General features: G+C 41.1%; 1 protein-coding gene across 1 annotated transcript in view; it reads left to right on the forward strand.

Moving 5' to 3' along the window:
• LOC120065336 (DENN domain-containing protein 2D-like) overlaps positions 1-21440 on the forward strand; it is a 29298-nt gene extending 7858 nt beyond the window's left edge. Inside the window, exons 5-13 of the mRNA XM_039016253.1 lie at positions 1698-1767; positions 1849-1926; positions 10179-10319; positions 13365-13513; positions 13630-13801; positions 14135-14185; positions 14467-14548; positions 15323-15562; positions 20813-21440. Coding sequence (XP_038872181.1) covers positions 1698-1767; positions 1849-1926; positions 10179-10319; positions 13365-13513; positions 13630-13801; positions 14135-14185; positions 14467-14548; positions 15323-15562; positions 20813-20901 — 1072 coding nt within the window. The 3' untranslated portion in view covers positions 20902-21440. The remainder of the gene's footprint in view (positions 1-1697; positions 1768-1848; positions 1927-10178; positions 10320-13364; positions 13514-13629; positions 13802-14134; positions 14186-14466; positions 14549-15322; positions 15563-20812) is intronic.
• Positions 21441-21759: the final 319 nt, after the last annotated feature.

Below are 21759 nucleotides of genomic sequence, written 5' to 3' on the forward strand. Positions count from 1 at the left end.
TGGTAAAAACTCAACTCGTCGTGTTTGGAGGACAAAGAATGCTGAGTTGCATCCAAAGAACACCATACCTACTGTGAAGCATGGGGGTGTAAACATCATGCTTTGGGGCTGTTTTTCTGCAAAGGGACCAGGACGACTGATCCGTGTAAAGGAAAGAATGAATGGGGCCATGTATCGTGAGATTTTGAGTGAAAACCTCCTTCCATCAGCAAGGGCATTGAAGATGAAACGTGGCTGGGTCTTTCAGCATGACAATGATCCCAAACACACCGCCCGGGCAACGAAGGAGTGGCTTCGTAAGAAGCATTTCAAGGTCCTGGAGTGGCCTAGCCAGTGTCCAGATCTCAACCCCATAGAAAATCTTTGGAGGGAGTTGAAAGTCCGTGTTGCCCAGCAACAGCCCCAAAACATCACTGCTCTAGAGGAGATCTGCATGGAGGAATGGGCCAAAATACCAGCAACAGTGTGTGAAAACCTTGTGAAGACTTACAGAAAACGTTTGACCTCTGTCATTGCCAACAAAGGGTATATAACAAAGTATTGAGAAACTTTTGTTATTGACCAAATACTTATTTTCCACCATAATTTGCAATTAAATTCATTAAAAATCCTACAATGTGATTTTCTGGAAAAAAAATTCTCATTTTGTCTGTCATAGTTGAAGTGTACCTATGATAAATTACAGGCCTCTCATCTTTTTAAGTGGGAGAACTTGCACAATTGGTGGCTGACTAAATACTTTTTTGCCCCACTGTAAATACGTGTATATAACACAGTCGTTGTTAGAATCGTAATATCACAAACATAACTGGTGTTGTAGACAGTTTTAGGAGGGCTTGTCATTCTTTTATGGTTTTCACACACAGGCTATAATATTGGATTCAACAAATGATGTAGGCTAAAGTATGATGGGGGAGAATGGATGAGTTGATGAGCGAGAGGAAGCATAATTATGTACCCACCAATTGTGAATGACCCACCCTGTTCTTCATTCTATTATATTCATCTATTCTAATTATAATCTCAATGTTATATACTCTGACCTACTTGGAGTACACCGTGATTGTGTGTGTAATTTACAATTGCAAGAATACCAAGACGAATGGATGCACTCATTAGCGTTGCTACAAAATCTGAATGAAAACGACTCCGATGGGGCCTCCAGAGTGGTGCGGTGGTCTAAGGCACTGCATCGCAGTGCCAGCTGTGCCACTAGAGATTCTGGGTTCGAGTCCAGGCTCTGTCGCCTCCGGCCGCGACCGAGAGACCAATGGGCCCAGCGTCATCCTCCCATCGCGCACTAGCGACTCCTGTGGCGGGCTGGGCACAGTGCACGCTAACACGGTCGCCAGGTTTACGGTGTTTCCTCCGACACATTGGTGCGGCTGGCTTCCGGGTTAAGTGGGCATTGTGTCAAGAAGCAGTATGGCTTGGTTGGGTTGTGTTTCGGAGGACGCACGGCTCTCGACCTTCACCTCCCGAGTCCGTACGGGAGTTGCAGCGACAAGACTGTAACTACCAATTGGATACCACAAAATTGGGGAGAAAAAGGGGTAAAAAAAAAATGATTTAAAGAAAACGAATCATGATGACATCTGAGTATTCTTCTGAGCCTCAATCTGAACCTACACCTCTGAGTACTAAGCACAAAAATGTGTAGTCGATCAACATGTTCTATTCTCTCTCTCTCTCTGCAGTGAGACATTCTCCTTCGTGTTGACAGAGGTCGACGGCAGTAGGAAGAATGGCTACTGCAGGAGGTTACTGGTAAATTATCCATGGTGTCATTCATAGGACATGAGAATTACTCTCCGGTGTTTAGTTTCTCATGACATGTTGTTCCTGCAGCCCAGTGGCAAAGGGGCACGGCCTCCGGAGGCCTATTGCATCATCAGCCAGGTGGCCTGCTTTGGACTGTTCTCCAAGGTGAGCGGGGAGGGCGTCGTAATACACACTCACATTATATATTCACTCACTCACTTTTTTAATTTATTATTACTAACTCATCCACGACCTGTCTCGTCCCCCTCTCCCCTTCAGAGGACACAAATATATTAGTACAGCTTTTTTGCTACATACATTTTACATCGGTGGTACTTTAATATACAGCAATCACAAAACAATAATACATTAACGAGCTCTTTAATCCCACCCCTCAACTCTCAGCCCATCCCACCTATCACTGTGGACCACCCTCGTTTGGTTTCCATGTGCCATGTCTTTTTTGTGCTGTGACGTTTTACATCAATTTTGAACCTTTCTAATCCCATAGTATCCACAGATTGTGAGTTTAAAGATGAAAACCTTTCCTACGAGTATTAATATATTATTGATTGACTATGGCCTTCCAAATCGCCCAACACTGCTATTTGTAAGGTTAATTTGAAGTGAATATTTTGTTATTCCTGAACCTGTTACCAGAAACGAGCTACATAGGGGCCATACCAAAATAAATGATCTAGTGATTGTCTGTTCGCAGCAAAATCTACAGAGCTTAGATTATGATATATATTTTATAGCATTTTGTACAATCATTTATATTCAACAACTCAATGTTGAATCAAGTGTTTTTTTTGTTTCAGTTCATATACCATGTGCCTTGGAATCGGGAAATCATAAAATCTCTTCCCATTTATTTAGCAACCTGTGGCTCAGCTCTGAGATAAAAAAGAATTGTCCTCAAATGAAACTGGTATTTTTCTATTTATGCCAATCCTTTTCAGCCAATTTGTATATTTTAATATATGTAGACAAACAAGTTCTCTACCTTCTCCCTCTTCCACTTGCCTCATCCATTTTTGCGGTAATGCTGCAATCAGTTGGTTGTAACTTTGGATTGAGCAGACATTCCCATATATTTTCGATAGCTGCATATGTGATTATGAATAAATATAATGAAGTCAAGTTTGTGATTTTTATTTTTATCAATCAGTATATTTGAGTTTAATCATAGTACAAATATTATATTTTCTGGAGGACAAAATTGTAACCAGTTTTGTATGGCTTGTTTACTTGTTTAAGAAAGGGCGATACTTTAAATAGTTTCATTTTCAATTGGTCGAAAGTTGACATTTGTAGAAAGGCAATTTAACAAAGGATGAGCCTGCCTTAAACCCAACTGGTTCTCCAGTAGATTATTAAGTATAGCTTTTAGTGAGGTTTACTACTTAAATATTTAATCATTTTAGCCCCCAAACTTCTATTCATTATATAAATAGGCACATTTAATTGTTCTGCCTTAGCGTTCCAAATAAAGTGAAGTTGCTCATATGATTAATTAAGTAAACTGTGATCAGACCAAATAGTTAATCAATGGGATTTTTCTATTGATGTTACGTTCATTGTTATCTTTTTAGATTAATACCAAGTATGTCTACTTCACCATCCGCCCATAGTATTGGTAAACTACAAGGTAATGTAAACATTGTCTTTTAACGATCAATACATAATATGGTAATACTTGTCATAATTGGGTTTTAGTCCAGAGAGGCTAGAAAACTGATCAAGCTCTCAATGGGACTGTAGAGATCCAGATTGCGGATTTTAGTATAAAACTTGAGTCATTGGCATACTTTTTTTTTTTTGGAACCGTTCCCCAGATCCCCAGACATGGCTTGGTTTTTTGCTCTGACATGCACTGTCAACTGTGGGACCTTTTTATATAGACCAGTGTATGCCTTACCAAATCATGTCCAATCAATTGAGTTTACCACAGGTGGACTCCAAGTTGTAGAAACATCAAGGATTTTCAATGGAAACAGGATGCACCTGAGTTTAATTTCGAGTATCATAGCAAAGGGTCTGAATACTTATGTAAATAAGGTATTTCTGTTTTTAAGTAAATACATTTGCAAACATTTCTAAAAACCTGTTTTCACTTTGTCATTAAGGGATATTGTGTGTAGATTGCTGAGGAAAAATATTTAATCAATTTTAGAATAAGGCTGTAACGTAACAAAATGTGGAAAAAGTCAAGGTCTGAATACTTTCCAATACTTTATGCTTAAAATATTTTGCTTCCTCTTTCAAATATATAATTTGGTGAATCATGGATGACTCCGTCATTGGTAATAAGTTTCTGTAAATCATTTTTTGTAGCATTTCTATGTTGAACATTCAAGAAAAACGTAATGCATTTTGCACTTTTCCACCCAATTCACTTTTTTTTGTTATAAATTTACACTTGATATTTCTTGATTAAGTTCCTCCAAATGTTTTTCCTCTAACTTATTTTGTGCCACTATATTGCAGGTTTTTATTGCCATCTACCTGCACTGTTATTTCCTCTGTTTGCTTTTAGTCTTCTCTTTTGACTAAACTTCTTTTGTTTTAATGATGAGTATTGTATTGAATGGCCTCAAAGTCCATTTTGAAAGTGTCACATACAATAAGAGGATCTACTGTGCCTATGTTGTGCAGAAAAGTCAATTTATGAATGATTTTGTCTTAGTTAAGAGCAAATTGTCATCCAGTAGGCTTTGATTATATTTCCAATGTCCCCATCCGCATGGAAATTCTGTAAGAGTTATGTGAAGGCCAATTAGATGATGGTCTGATCGCTTTCTGTCTCCTATTAATACTTAACTTTTGATGCCAGGAAAAAATTAGACAAGGAAGTAATGAAGATGGCTGGCTTGATTAAACCTCCTCCATGTATATCTCACTAGGTCAGGGTTTTTCAGGCTCCATATATCCACTAGTTCTAATGTATCCAGGATATTTGTTATCTCAAGTGCATGAGGGTGATTTCCTTTTCGATCCATTGAGGTACCAAAACCATATTATAATTTCCCCCCATAATAATAGATTAATTTGTTACTTGTGAGCTCAATAGATTATTATATATATTTTCAAAGAAGTGTGGATCATCATTATTTGGCACATATAGATTCATTAACCAGATCTGTTTTTGGTCCAATAGCATATTTAAAAGAATCCATCTTCCTTGCTCTGTTTGCACTATTAGATCAAAATTGTTGTTAATTAATATAACCCCCCCCCCCCCTTTGAGTTTCTTTGCCCATGACAAAATATATTTATTTTCCATACAACCACATCTATAGTTGTAGTGCGAGTTTCCTGAAACAATAGATATTATATATATTTTTTTTTAAGTCATTACAATTGTAACTGTCTAAACTTATTTCCCCACTTACCATAATGATACCCAAGTTTCAATTATACGTACCACAACCAATGTCTATAAACTTGCCATCAAAAAGCACCATGATGATTAAGTGTCCATATACTGTAGCTGTACCATTTAATATTTGCACTGTTAAGCATTATGTAACTGAGTAGACCTCCAATTGTCCTAATATTCCACCCACTAAAACCTCCCCCCATATCTAGGTCTGTTGTCACTAAGACACAGCCATGGCACGATAACAAAGAAGACATGCAGTACTGACAATCAAGAGAGAGAACCTGTAAAACCAACCTCTACCCACACACATTTTAGTTTTTATTCCAGGGTCGTTGCTCTATCACTTTGGCTAATTTACACACAGGCCTATATCATTAGGATTGAGAATATAAGGGTAGCGTATATACAGTTGGTCATTTAACTCGTTTTTCAACCACTCCACAAATTTCTTGTTAACGAACTATAGTTTTGGAAAGTTAGATCTACAGTCGTGGCCAAAAGTTTTGAGAATGACACAAATATACATTTGCACAAAGTCTGTTGCCTCAGTTTGTATGATGGTGTAACAGTATAACTTTAGTACGTCCCCTCGCCCCGACCTCGGGCGCGAACCAGGGACCCTCTGCACACATCAACAACAGTCACCCACGAAGCGTCGTTACCCATCGCTCCACAAAAGCCGCGGCCCTTGCAGAGCAAGGGGAAACACTACTTCTAGGTTTCAGAGCAAGTGACGTAACTGATTGAAACGCTATTAGCGCGTACCCGCTAACTAGCTAGCCATTTCACATCCGTTACAATGGCAATTTGCATATACTCCAGAATGATCAGATGAATTGCAATTAATTGCAAAGTCCCTCTTTGCCATGCAAATGAACTGAATCCCCAAAAAACATTTCCACTGCATTTCAGCCCTGCCACAAAAGGACCAGCTGACATGTCAGTAATTCTCTCGTTAACACAGGTGTGAGTGTTGACGAGGACAAGGCTGGAGATCACTCTGTCATGCTGATTGAGTTTGAATAACAGACTGGAAGCTTCAAAAGGAGGGTGGTGCTTGGAATCATTGTTCATCCTCGGTCAACCATGGTTACCTGGAAGGAAACATGTGCCGTCATCATTGCTTTGCACAAAAAGGGCTTCACAGGCAAGGATATTGCTGCCAGTAAGATTGCACCTAAATCAACCATTTATCGGATCATCAAGAACTTCAAGGAGAACGGTTCAATTGTTGTGAAGAAGGCTTCAGGGCGCCCAAGAAAGTCCAGCAAGCGCCAGGACCGTCTCCTAAAGTTGATTCAGCTGCGGGATCGGGGCACCACCAGTACAGAGCTTGCTCAGGAATGGCAGCAGGCAGGTGTGAGTGCATCTGCACGCACAGTGAGGCAAAGACTTTTGGAGGATGGCCTGGTGTCAAGAAGGGCAGCAAAGAAGCCACTTCTCTCCAGGAAAAACATCAGGGACAGACTGATATTCTGCAAAAGATACAGGGATTTGACTGCTGAGGACTGGGGTAAAGTCATTTTCTCTGATGAATCCCCTTTCCGATTGTTTGGGGCATCTGGAAAAAAGCTTGTCTGGAGAAGACGAGGTGAGCGCTACCATCAGTCCTGTGTCATGCCAACAGTAAAGCATCCCGAGACCATTCATGTGTGGGGTTGCTTCTCAGCCAAGGGAGTGGGCTCACTCACAATTTTGCCTAAGAACACAGCCATGAATAAAGAATGGTACCAACACATCCTCCGTGAGCAACTTCTCCCAACCATCCAGGAACAGTTTGGTGAAGAACAATGCATTTTCCAGCATGATGGAGCACCTTGCCATAAGGCAAAAGTGATAACTAAGAGTCTCGGGGAACAAAACATCGATATTTTGGGTCCATGGCCAGGAAATTCCACAGATCTTAATCCCATTGAGAACTTATGGTCAATCCTCAAGAGGCAGGTGGACAAACAAAACCCCACAAATTCTGACAAACTCCAAGCATTGATTATGCAAGAATGGGCTGCCATCAGTCAGGATGTGGCCCAGGAGTTACTTGAGAGCATGCCAGGGCGGATTGCAGAGTTCTTGAAAAAGAAGGGTAAACACTGCAAATATTGACTCTTTGCATCAACTTCATGTAATTGTCAATAAAAGCCTTTGACACTTATGAAATGCTTGTAATTATACTTTAGTATTCCATAGTAACATCTGACAAAAATATCTAGACACTGAAGCAGCAAACTTTGGAAATTAATATTTGTCATTCTCAAAACTTTTGGCCACGACTGTACTTTGTGCATGACACAAGTAATTGTTCCAACAAATGTTTACAGACAGATTATTTCACTTACAATTCACTGTATCACAATTCCAGTGCGTCAGAAGTTTACATGCACTAAGTTGACTGAGTTGAGGCTTTAGAAGCTTCTGATAGGCTAATTGACATCATTTGAGTCAATTGGAGGTGTACCTGTGGATGTATTTCAAGGCCTACCTTCGAACTCAGTGCCTCTTTGCTTGACATCATGGGAAAATCAAAAGAAATCAGCCAAGACCTCAGAAAATAATTATAGACCTCCACAAGTCTGGTTCATCCTTGGGAGCAATTTCCAAATGCCTGAAGGTACCACGTTCATCTGTACAAACAATAGTACGCAAGTATAAACACCATGGGACCACGCAGCCATCATACCGCTCAGGAAGGAGAAACGTTCTGTCTCCTAGAGATGAACGTACTTTGGTGCGAAAATCAATCCCAGAACAACAGCAAAGGACCTTGTGAAGATGCTGGAGGAAACCGGTACAAAAGTATCTATATCCACAGTAAAAACGAGTCCTATATCGACATACCCCGAAAGGCCGCTCTGCAAGGAAGAAGCCACTGCTCCAAAACTGCCATTAAAAAAAGCCAGACTACAGTTTGCAACTGCACATGGGGACAAAGAGCGTACTTTTTGGAGAAATGTCCTCTGGTCTGATGAAACAAAAATATAACTGTTTGGCCATAATGACCATCGTTATGTTTGGAGGAAAAGGGGGAGGATAGCAAGCCGAAGAACACCATCCCAACCGTGAAGCACAGGGGTGGCAACGTGGGGGTGCTTAGCTGCAGGAGGGACTGGTGCTCTTCACAAAATAGATGGCATTATGAGGGAAAATTGTGGATATATTGAAGCAACATCTCAAGACAGCAGTCAGGAAGTTAAAGCTTGGTCGCAAATGGGTCTTCCAAATGGACAATGACCCCAAGCATACTTCCAAAGTTGTGGCAAAATGGCTTAAGCACAAAGTCAAGGTATTGGAGTGGCCATCACAAAGCCCTGACCTCAATCCTATAGAACATTTGTGGGCAGAACTGAAAAAGTGTGTGCGAGCAAGGAGGCCTACAAACCTAACTCAGTTACACCAGCTCTGTCAGGAGGAATGGGCCAAAATTCACCCAACTTATTGTGGGAAGCTTGTGGAAGGCTACCCAAAATGTTTTACCCAAGTTAAACAATTTAAAGGCAATGCTACCAAATACTAATTGAGTGCATGTAAACTTCTGACCCACTGGGAATGTGATGCTGAAATAAATCATTCGCTCTACTATTATTTACTAGGATTAAATGTCAGGAATTGTGAAACTGAGTTTAAATGTATTTGGCTAAAGTGTATGTAAACTTCCGACTTCAACGGTAGCTCATGTAAAAACATAATACACTTCTCACTTAGAAGCGCTTCCACAAGCCAGTTATTGTGTTAGCTCTACCGTTAACTTTAATCAGTTTAACCCAGTGTTAACCAATCCAGCCGCACACTAATATAGACAACAACCCTGTTGACAATAACCAATCCATTTGCCGGTGTGTATCGGAACAATATTCCATTTACATTTTTAAGATCTATTTTTTAAATGGAAAAAAGATAATGGCACATTAGGATCGTATAGCTTAAATTCTATTAGTTCCGATTCACATCCCCGAAAAGGGCCGCACTATATAACAGCTTTTAAGGCATAATATACCCTGATCCCTACAATTGGGCCATATTATGTCAAACTCACAAAACAAAATTGGTTTTGTATTTTACTACCTGTGCAGTCTTCAAATTTAAATAAACAAACAAAAAGAAAGGAGAAAAAAAAGGTCAGCCTTACCCTCCTCCGTCTTCCCCTAGATCCAAACCTGATTTTAAGTCCAAAGTTCCATATTGCATAAGTTAAAAAATTTAATCCATCGTACCCATTTCTCCTTCCCGTAAGTCCAACCTTATTTGAAGTCCACACGGTTCTGCACTGCATGAATAAAAATACAAAGTGTCCATGCATAAAAATAAAAAAACACTTAATACACATTGCACCACATTACAATCATGTATCAGGTACTATTTCAGCAGGAGGTAGCTATCACTCACAGCCACGTTGTATTCTTCGAGTCCTTGAACTCTTGGTGGTTTATGTACAATTTATCGACCAGTAGACATTCTGCTTCTCTGCTCTGAGACTTGAAAGTGGGGTACAGGGCACGTCTTCTCTCCGCTATTGAATGGGAAAATTGTTCATTAATAGAGAATGGGGTGTTCTTCAGCTCCCTGCCCTGTTGTAGCAAGGTATTCTTCACTGAGGGTTGTTCAACTGATGTCCTCATCCACCAGGGTGACTTCTAACCCTTACAGTAGATGATCTATGCTGCGGCAGGCAAGGAGAGTGTGTGTGTGTCAGACGAAGAGAGAAACGGGCTGGTTTAATAATGACATTCCCTACTACTTCATTAGGCCAAAATTCCCTGATGAGTCAAACTGTTTATGAACAACTATATTTAGAACCTGAGAGCCACTCTTCTACATACTAGCCATACTACTACATTCATACATGCATACTAGTTGGGATAAGTGTTAACTAGATGAGTATAGCATTCATCAAAAGTCAGGTTGCAATACATTTACATAGGGCTGATGACACATTCTAAATGGTAGGCCTAATATGGAGGCTGGTCTACCCACAACAGAGCTTTACTACAGTATGATTGGTGCTTACAATTTATATAATTCTATATGTGTTTTTCAGATCTTTGATGAGGTGGAGAAGCGCAGGCAGATCTCCATGGCGATGATCTATCCATTCATGCAGAGCCTGAGGGAGGCGCCGTTCCCTGCTCCCGGAAACACTGTCAAGATCAAGAGCTTCATACCAGAGTCTGGAACAGAGGTATGGAGTATTTATTATGGATCCCCATTAGCTGCTGCCAAAGCAGCAGCTACTCTTCCTGGGGTCCAGCAAAATTAAGGCAGTTTATACAATTTTAAAAACATTACAATACATTCACAGATTTCATAACACACTGTGTGCCCTCAGGCCCCTACTCCACCACTACCACATATCTACAGTACTAAATCCATGTGTATGTATGTTATCGTGTGTGTGTCTGTGCCAATGTTTGTTGCTTCACAGTCCCCGCTGTTCCGTATAAGTTTTTTTATGTCATTTTACTGCTTGCATCAGTTACTTGATGTGTAATAGAGTTCCATGTAGTCATGACTCTATGTAGTACTGTGTGCCTCCCATAGTCTGTTCTGGACTTGGGGACTGAAAAAACCTCTGGTGGCATGTCTTGTGGGGTATGCATGGGTGTCCGAGCTGTGTGCCAGTAGTTTAGACAGACAGCTCGGTGCTTTCAACATGTCAATACCTCTCATAAATAAAAGTAGTGATGAAGTCAATCTCTCCTACACTTTCAGCCAGGAGAGATTGACATGCATATTATTAATATTAGCTCTCTGTGTACATCCAAGGGCCAGCCGTGCTGCCCTGTGCTGAGTCAATTGCAATTTTCCTAAGTCTTTTTTTTTTCCTGTGTGGCACCTGACCACACGACTGAACAGTGGTCAAGGTGCGACAAAACTCGGGCCTGTAGGACCTGCCTTGTTGATAGTGTTGTTAAGAAGGCAGAGAAACGCTTTATTATGGACAGACTTCTCCCCATCTTAGCTACTACGGCATCAATATGTTTTGAACATGACACTTTACAATCTAGGGATACTCCAAGCAGTTTAGTCATCTCAACTTGCTCAATTTCCACATTATTTATTACAAGATTTAGTCGAGGTTTAGTGAGTGTTTTTGTTCGAAATTCAATGCTTTTAGTTTTAGAAATATTTAGGGCTAACTTATTCCTTGCCATCCACTCTGAAACTAACTGCAGCTTTTTGTTGAGTTTTGCAGTCAATTCAGTAGCTGACATTCATAGTGAGTCATTCGCATACATAGACACTCTGGCTTTACTCAGTCAGTGTCATGTCGTTAGTAAAAAAGCAAGGGGCCAAAACATCTACGTTGGGGAATTCCTGATTCTAACTGGATTATATTTGAGGCTTCCATTAGCATATAATTAATGGGAGGGCACTGGGACTTGTGTCTGCATGTACGTTAGCTAGATTAGCTAACTAAAGTACTAGCCAGTTGGTTTCGAGGAAAGAAGAAAAATCGAATTAAATATCTGACGGGATCGCTACATCCTATGGATTTGGATACTGCTTTAAAGCAAATATCTGCAGCATTAGTAAAGATGTGATCAATACATGTTGATTATTTAATTCCTTTGCTGTTTGTAACTACCTGGTAGGTTGACTGACAACCTGATCCAGGTTGCAGGCACTGGTTACAGTTTGAAGCTTTTTCTTGAGTGGGCAGCTTGATGAAAGCCAGTCAGTATTTAGGTCACCCAGAAAATATATATATTGATTTCACACACATTATCCAGATACTGACTGTTAGTGCTTGGTTGTCTTCCAAATGGACAATGACCCCAAGCATACTTCCAAACTTGTGGCAAATTGGCTTAAGGATAACAAAGTCAAGATATTGGAGTGGCCATCACAAAACCCTGACCTCAATCCTATAGAACATTTCTGGGCAGAACTGAAAAAGCGTGTGCGAGCAAGGAGTCCTACAAACCTGACTCAGTTACACCAGCTCTGTCAGGAGAAATGGGCCAAATTCAGACAACTTATTGTGGGAAGCTTGTGGAATGCTACTCAAAACGTTTGGCCCAAGTTAAACAATTTAAAGGCAATGCTACCAAATACTAATTGAGTGTATGTAAACTTCTGACCCACTGGGAATGTGATGAAAGAAATAAAATTTGAAATAAATAAATTCTCTCTACTATTATTCTGACATTTCACATTCTTAAAATAAAGTGGTGATCCTAACTGACCTAAGACGAGGAATTTTTACTAGGATTAAATGTCAGGAATTGTAAAACTGAGTTTAAATGTATTTGGCTAAGGTGTATGTAAACTTCCGACATCAACTGTATTATCCAAGTGAGTTTCAGAGATAGTCAGAATATGAATGTCATCTGTTACAAGCAAGTTATTGACTTCATGGACCTTGTTTCTTAGGTTACATAGCTCATATTAACCTTTTTTCAGCACTTTTCTGGGTTGCTTGATTGATAAGCGTCCCAGTAAAGCATTTAAAACAGAGGTAGAATGACTCATGTTATTTACATTGGAGCTGATAGTGCAGGGTGAACTGCATGAAGTGGTCTTCCTACTATGGCACACCACCTCGGTGCTAACAGTGTAACTCTGGTTTATATGCTCATGATTACTGCTTACATTAGCTGTAGGATAAACAGATGTATTTGACGCAATTAGGGGTACATAAATTAAATTACTTGCATTGTGTTTGTCAATGCCCCTAAGCTCATGTACATTTGATGCAGCATTATGACGACTCATTGTCACAATGGTAGGGATTAACTGAGCTGGTCTTGGATCATTTACCAGTCATTGTTTCAACGCAGCCTTGAATTGCATGGACAGAGTCCAGGAGCCAAGATGATTTGGATGGACTCCGTCATTCTTGTAGAGTATCTTCTGTTTCCAGAAGGTGTCAAAGTTATCAATAACAGGGGTATTTAACTAAATTCCTAGAGGGTTGTGTGTCTTCTGTTTTTTGTTAATTCCTTTAAATTCATGGCCAATTAAGACCTAGTGAACCAGGTGAGGGGAGTTTCTAATTAATCAATAACCTTCATCGATCAATCAAGTACAGAGAAGGAGCAAAAATCCGCAGCCCTTGAGGACACGTGGAGTTTGGAGACACACACAAAGCCCTTGGCGTCACGATGAGGATCGAGACCTTCATCCTAGAGTCCAGCACTGAAAGAGAGCTCTCTATCTTGCTCTCTCTCTCTCTCTTTTCCTGAAGACCTTTTGTCTCTGTTCCTGGCCTGTGTGTCTCCAGGTCATCAGTTTGACAAGGCCGTTGGACTCGTGGTTGGAGCATGTGGATTTCCGGACACTGTTCCGCTGTCTCACAGACGAGGAGGTGCTGCGGGTGTTTGCCTCCACCGTTCTCGAACGACGAATCATCTTCATGGCTGACGAACTCAGGTACAGCACCAACCCTAATCCTAACCCCAAAAGGACATCACTGAACCTGGGTTGTTTGGGACAAGGGCAGGCCTGTTGAATGGGTGTAAAGTTTGTACCTGCTTCACCCCCTACAGTACCCTGTCCCAGGTGTTGCATGCGGTTGCGGCACTGCTCTATCCGTTCACATGGCAACACACCTTCATCTCCATCGTTCCTTCAGTGCTGATTGATGTCGTCATGGCACCCACTCCCTACCTGCTTGGTGTGCAAAAGAACAAACTGGATGATGTCATCGACCAGAGCGACGTGAGTGTGTATGGCAGAGCAGAATGTGTTTTGTATACGTACTGTACATGTCAGCTTCAGAAAATACTATTTGATGAAGTTATGTTTTTGGGACAAAGACAGATTTTTAAAGAAAGTTAAGGGCAGTTGTTGAGTGCTGTAAACAATGTTTTACTGTTATGTTTGGGATCAGGCATTCCTGTCTCTACACTGTGACCGGCTGCAGATGGGAGAATATATCCAGTGACACTCATTAAGCTACCACTAACACAATTACAGCCTATGGAAACCAGCCAGTGTGCGTGTTATCTCCGACCTGATGATTTTTTGTGTGTATTTCTGTCTTATAAACAGATGCTCATTGTAGATCTGACAGAGGGAGCAGAGAACACCTTCATCACTTGTGTAAGTATTGCATGCACCATATTTCCCCTCAAGTTCACAAACAAAAGTACATAAATAAACTAAAACTCGTATCTCACAATCAGATTAGTAAACTAGCGTCATTACTCCCATGATTCTCATTTTGAAAGCCAACTTGATCGTGTATGTGGTTCAGACCAGTTCAGTTCAAATGTTTTTCCCCCTCTGGCTGAATGTGTGTATACTCAGAAATACCAAAACATTCTCGCTGGTCTGGCAACAACCTCTCAGATTCCTCTGTGTCCTCTCTCTCTTTGGCACAGATAGGAGACGAGAGCACCATCCTACCAGAGAAACTACAGGGGGAGCTTCTCCAGGCCTTGTGTTGTAGGAAAGACAACTCCAGTGAGTGGACCCATTCTCCATTTTGACTGACTAGAATTTTTACTCTTGTTTATAGGGCTTAAGAGGATTCTGTAAACACAGTGACTCAGGCTTTCATTCGATTTCAGATAAGACAGACTCCATCAGCAACAAATCAAACCACATGAGGCAGCATCATAGTCCATACAAACCCAACGATAGAAGTGAGATCCTCTGTGCAGAATGAGAGAGAAATAATGATGAAGTGGATGTGCAATGAAATGTTCTGGATGGTTGCTGTAATATGAACATAAATCTCTCTCATACCACACAGTATGAACCCTGGAATGTCCCAAGTTTATGCTAGTCTGAGTGTGGGAGGGTTGTGATGTTGGAGAAAATACTGTAGAAACATACACCCAGGGGTTGACCAGCGTCACGACCCTGGAAATTCTATTCTGGATACTGTTGACGGTGCCTAAATGGATCCAGACACAGATGCACCTCTGCAACCCCTCAGTGCTCACACACAAACCCAACCCCCATCCACACATGCCAATCCACCATGTGTTGTGGTTGCCATACAGCTTAACAGAGTTGTCTTGGAGGCTTTCCAACCTATGATTGTGTCAACAACATATTGGCTATCTCAAAGCAGACGCCACTTAAAAACTGACAATCTTCTGTGCACTTTGTGTCCAGCCTCAGAATATATGAGAGGGGTGTTGTCTGAGGCCTTTCAACCTGTGTTTGTAGACACCTCCTCAGCATCCTGACTGGATCATCTGTATTCTCTGTACTCTGTTTTCTATCTAGCCTCGGAGGAGTTGAATAAGGTGGTCTCGGAGGCCTTCCTCTCCTTCTTTGTGAAGACTGTGGGTCACTTCCCCTCCTATGTTAAACGCAGAAGCGGCGGGCAGCCTGGAGTATTCCAGATCAACAGCTTCTGCAAGGCCTCCGAGCCGAAGGCCAGCCGCCAATTTGTCAAACGCTTCATCCAGACACAGATGTTTGACCTCTTCATCCAGGAAGTGGAGAGACAGCCCACACAGGAAGGTCTGGTTGCATCACTTTCTGAAACAATAGAATAGGATGGAATAGAATACAACTTGAATTTAATTTGGTTTATTTGGATAGGGACAAGTACAAACACATTGAATAAACAATGGTCCAGTGCATGTACTATAGTCTTTCTAAGGTTCTAATAGAAACAAAAGAAAGAAATGTATAACCACTAAATCACATATCACTACATTAACACAATTATATGCACAAAGCAAAATGTCATAGTTTACAATTAGATGCACAAAGCAAATATCATACATACAGTGAGCTCCAAAAGTATTGGGACAGTGACATGTTCCTTATTTTTGGCTCTGTACTCCAGCACTTTGGATTTGAAATTATACATTGACTGAGGTTAAGTGCATACTGTCAGCTTGCATTTGAGCGTGTTTTCATCGATATTGGGTGAGCCGTTCAGAAATTACAGCACTTCTTGTACATGGTTCCCCCATTTTAGGGGACCAAAATAATTGGGATACGGATAGTCCTGAATTGATCGTAAATAATGAGTGAGAAAGTTACAGACCCACAAATATAAACTCAGCAAAAAAAGAAACATCCCTTTTTCAGGACCCTGTCTTTCAAAGATAATTCGTAAAAATCCAAATAACTTCACAGATCTTCATTGTAAAGGGTTTAAACACTGTTTCCCATGCTTGTTCAATGAACCATAAACAATTAATGAACATGCACATGCACATGTGGAACGGTCGTTTAGACACTAACAGCTTACAGACGGTAGGCAATTAAGGTCATAGTTATGAAAACTTAGAATACTAAAGAGGCCTTTCTACTGACTCTGAAAAACACCAAAAGAAATATGTCCCTGCTCATCTGCGTGAACGTGCCTTTAGCATGTTGCAAGGAGGCATGAGGACTGCAGATGTGGCCAGGGCAATAAATTACAATGTCCGTACTGTGAGACGCCTAAGACGGCGCTACAGGGAGACAGTTACCCCACATCATTTGAGTCAATTGGAGGTGTACCTGTGGATGTATTTCAAGGCCTACCTTCAAACTCAGTGCCTCTTTGCTTGACGACATGGGAAAATGAAAAGAAATGAGCCAAGACCTCAGGAAAAAAATTGTAGACCACAAGTCTGGTTCATCCTTGTGAGCAATTTCCAAACGCTTGAAGGTACCACGTTCATCTGTACAAACAATAGTACGCAAGTATAAACACCATGGGACCACGCAGCTGTCATACCGCTCAGGATGGAGATGTGTTCTGTCTCCTAGAGATGAACGTACTTTGGTGCGAAAATCAATCCCAGAACAGCAAAGGACCTTGTGAAGATGCTGGAGGAAACGGGTACAAAAGTATCTATATCCACAGTTAAACGAGTCCTATATCAACATGATCTGAAAGGCCGCTCAGCAAGGAAGAAGTTTGCAACTGCATATGGGGACAAAGATTGTACTTTTTGGAGAACTGTCCTCTGGTCTGATGAAACAAAAATATAACTGTTTGGCCATAATGACCATCGTTATGTTTGGAGGAAAAAGGGGGAGATTTGCAAGTCCAAAGAACCATCCCAATCGTGAAGCACGGGGGTGGCAGCATCATGTTGTGGGGGGGTGCTTGGCTGCAGGAGGGACAGGTGCACTTCACAAAATAGATTGCATCATGAGGAAGGGCAATCATGTGGATATATTGAAGCAACGTCTCAAGACATCAGTCAGGATTTAAAGCTTGGTTGCAAATGTGTCTTCCAAATGGACAACGACCCCAAGCATACTATAAAAGTTGTGGCAAAATGGCTTAAGGACAACAAAATCAAGGTATTGGAGTGGCCATCACAAAGCCCTTACCTCAATCCTATAGAACATTTGTGGGCCAAACTGAATAAGTGTGTGTGAGCAAGGAGGCCTACAAACCTGACTCGGTTACACCAGCTCTGTCAAGAGGAATGTGCCAAAATTCACCCAATTTATTCTGGGAAGCTTGTGGAAGGCTACCCTAAATGTTTGATCCAAGTTAAACAATTTAAAGGCAGTGTTACCAAATGCTAATTGAGTGCATGTAAACTTCTGACCCACTGGGAATGTGATGAAAGAAATAATTCTCTCTCATTCTGACATTTCACATTCTTAAAATTAATTGATGATCCTAACTGACCTAAAACAGAATTTTTACTAGGATTAAGTTTAAATGTATTTGGCATGAATGGCCTCGGGATGCTTTACTGTTGGCATGACACAGGACTGATGGTAGCGCTCACCTCGTCTTCTCCAGACAAGCTTTTTTCCAGATGCCCCAAACAATCGGAAAGGGGATTCATCAGAGAAAATGACTTTACCCCAGTCCTCAGCAGTCAAATCCCTGTATCTTTTGCAGAATATCAGTCTGTCCCTGATGTTTTTCCTGGAGAGAAGTGGCTTCTTTGCTGCCCTTCTTGACACCAGGCCATCCTCCAAAAGTCTTTGCCTCACTGTGCGTGCAGATGCACTCACACCTGCCTGCTGCCATTCCTGAGCAAGCTCTGTACTGGTGGTGCCCCGATCCCGCAGCTGAATCAACTTTAGGAGACGGTCCTGGCGCTTGCTGGACTTTCTTGGGCGCCCTGAAGCCTTCTTCACAACAATTGAACCGTTCTCCTTGAAGTTCTTGATGATCCGATAAATGGTTGATTTAGGTGCAATCTTACTGGCAGCAATATCCTTGCCTGTGAAGCCCTTTTTGTGCAAAGCAATGATGACGGCACATGTTTCCTTCCAGGTAACCATGGTTGACCGAGGATGAACAATGATTCCAAGCACCACCCTCCTTTTGAAGCTTCCAGTCTGTTATTCAAACTCAATCAGCATGACAGAGTGATCTCCAGCCTTGTCCTCATCAACACTCACACCTGTGTTAACGAGAGAATCACTGACATGATGTCAGCTGGTCCTTTTGTGGCAGGGTTGAAATGCAGTGTAAATGTTTTTTGAGGATTCTGTTCATTTGAATGGCAAAGAGGGACTTTGCAACTAATTGCAATTCATCTGATCACTCTTCATAACATTCTGGAGTATATGCAAATTGCCATCATACAAACTGAGGCAGCAGACTTTGTGAAAATATATATTTGTTTCAGTCTCAACTTTTGGCCACGACTGTAGAATTTGTGTCTAACGTTATTTGTTATCTTTGCCATGAAATGAGAAGCAGCAGATCTGAAACCTCACTAGACCTGCACATTCCTCACTCACTAGATGTGCAATTAAAGTGTTATTACACTCAAATCAGTTTGTTAGATCTAGAAAAGTATTGTCTTCTGATGTGATTTAAGCATTGACATGGACTCAGAACATCCAATTTCTTTGTTTATCTATGAACAACTCTTTTTTTTTTTTTTTTGGAGTGAAAACGACAATATAAAACCAGAAAATATTTAACTGAACATAACTTGGGAAAATATAAAACATAATTTAGGGGGGTAATTCACAGATTTAAGAGGGCCCCCCTTGTTTATTAATCATTATTTTAAAAGGTACAATACATGACTTGAAAGTTTGGACACCTGCTATTCGGACATCTCATTCCAAAATCATGGGCATTTAATATGGACTTGGTCCCCCCCTTTGCTGTAATAACAGCCTCCACTCTTCTGGGAAGGCTTTTCACTAGATGTTGGGATATTGCTGCGAGGACTTGCTTCCATTCAGACACGAGCATTAGTGAGGTTGGGTACTGATGTTGGGCGATTAGGCCTGGCTCGCAGTCGGCGTTCCAATTCATCCCAAATGTGTTCGATGGAGTTGAGGTCAGGGCTCTTTGCAGGCCAGTCAAGTTCTTACACAGATCTCGACAAACCATTTTCTTTAAGGATCTCGCTTTGTGCGCAGGGGCATTTTCCTGTTTCGGCATGACAGGGCCTTCCCCAAATTGTTGCCACAAAGTTGGAAGCACAGAATTGTCTAGAATTTCATTGTGTGCTGTAGTGTTAAGATTTCACTTCACTGTAACTAAGGGGCCTAGCTCAAACCACGAAAAACAGCCCCAGACCATAATTCCTCCACCACCAAACTTTACAGCTGGCACTATGCATTGGGGCTGGTACCGTTCTCCTGGCATCCGCCAAACCCAGATTTATCTGTCGGACTGCCAGGTCGCAAAGCGAGATTCATCACTCAAACGCATTTCCACTGCTCCAGAGTCCAATGGCGGCGAGCTTTACACCACTCCAGCCGACATTTGGCATTGCTCATGGTGATCTTAGGTTTGTGTGTGGCTACTCGGCCATGGAAACGCATGTCATTAAGCTCCTGACGCACAGTTCTTGCGCTGACGTTGCTTCCAGAGGCAGTTTGGAACTCGGTAGTGAGTGTTGCTTCAGCCCTCGGCGGTCTCATTCTGTGAGCTTGTGTGGCCTACCACTTTGCGGCTGAGCCGTTGTTGCTCCTAGATGTTTCCACTTCACAATAACAACACTTATAGTTGACCGGGGCAGCTCTAGCAGATATTTGACGAACTGACTTGTTGGAAAGGTGTAATCCTATGACAGTGCCACATTGAAAGTATCTGAGCTCTTCAGTGAGGCCATTCTACTGGCAATGTTTGTTTATGGAGATTGCATGGCTGTGTGCTCGATTTTTATACATCTGTCAGCAATGGGTGTGGCTGAAATAGCCAAATCCACTAATTTGAAGGGGTGTCCACATACTTTTGTGTATATTGACAGAAAATATAGTGCACCGGGGAAGAGTTGTAAAAGAGAGGAGATTAGAAGAATGTGCCTATTTGAAAGCTAGAAAAAATGAGTAGCTCGGGACATGTTTATATTTAAAAAAATAAAATAAAATTATAACCTCAAGACCATTGAGACACAAGCTTCACATGTGCAAATCTGATTAAGTGTTCAAAGCTCAGTACAGTTTTTCAAGATGTGACTGTGATGGTACTGTATATGCTTTTGGTCTAGGATTTTCAAAGCATTGGAACAGTGACTCTCTAGGGGTCTCGGCACTGTTGCAAGCCACCGAGTCCAGATGTTCTGTCAGTTGTTTAGAGACATCAGCACAGGTTTTACCAGACACATGGACAAGAGTCATTGGTCTACAGTTGAAGGCTGGCACTTGGGCAGATCTGTGGTAGATCATTGATGTACAACAAACAGATTTGGGCCAAGCACCGACCAAAGCTGGAGGAAGATGTGTGGTTAACAACAAAAAATAACTTTTTCATAGGAGCATATTCACTTACCAAGATTCACCTACCTAGCATTGAATAAATTGTTTTTCACTTTTTTTTTTTTGTAGGATTCTTCCACCAAAAAATTGCAGAGTACCAACAAAGTAAGAAGAAAGAGAAGGCAAAGAGAGGCTGGGTGAGAGGACTTGTGGTGTAAATGTAGGCGTCCTCAGACAAATTGATTCTGATCATGTGTACATTTGTGATGCTGGATAAGGGTGAGGCTACAGGAAGTTACTGCTGTCTCAGTGGAGCGGAGATGGTGACAATCTAAGTCTGCAGTATTTTCTCTTGCCTGTAAAAATTGTAGGCTACTCCCCTGTCATGTTGAATGAATGTGTGCTAAAGATGAAGAAACACTTAAACATGTTTTTGTCAATGTTTCTAGGTTTATTGAAGGATGTGTTACTTCTGTTGTGATGACTTGGCAAAAGGTTTATTTATTGCACTTTTGTGCTGCAAGATGCTCTTACATTCATAACTAAACATACCTATGATTATTTCATAGTATTCTAAATATTTTATGTTTATGCCTACTGAGTGCCTTATAAATTGTTATTTTGTTTATTTAAGCTGTGGGTATGAATGTGAAAGTTAGGATGTGAATAAGCACTTTTTTTTTATTTTTTTATTGTGAATAAAAGTTGGACCAATGATGTTTTAACATGCCTTTTTAAGTTAGCATTCACGAGATTGGTGTATGTATTAGGATCCCCATTAGCCGCTGTAAAAGCATCAACTACTCTTCCTGAGATCCCCATGAAACATCACATAATACACAGTACAGAACATTATTAGTCAAGGACTGAAATACATAGATTTAAAACGTCACACATAGCCTACATATCAGTACATACACAAACTAAGTCTAATACATGGCACAATGCAAATTACAATTCAATATATATATGAAATGGCTTTCTCTTCACAGTCCCCTTTTGTGCAGTAAAGTGTTATTTTATGTTCATCTAAACTGGTTGTCTTGGTAGCTTGAGTTACCTAGGGTGGTAGAGTT

The sequence above is a fragment of the Salvelinus namaycush genome, chromosome 20 (genome assembly GCF_016432855.1).
Source record: "Salvelinus namaycush isolate Seneca chromosome 20, SaNama_1.0, whole genome shotgun sequence".
NCBI classification, from domain to species: domain Eukaryota; kingdom Metazoa; phylum Chordata; class Actinopteri; order Salmoniformes; family Salmonidae; genus Salvelinus; species Salvelinus namaycush.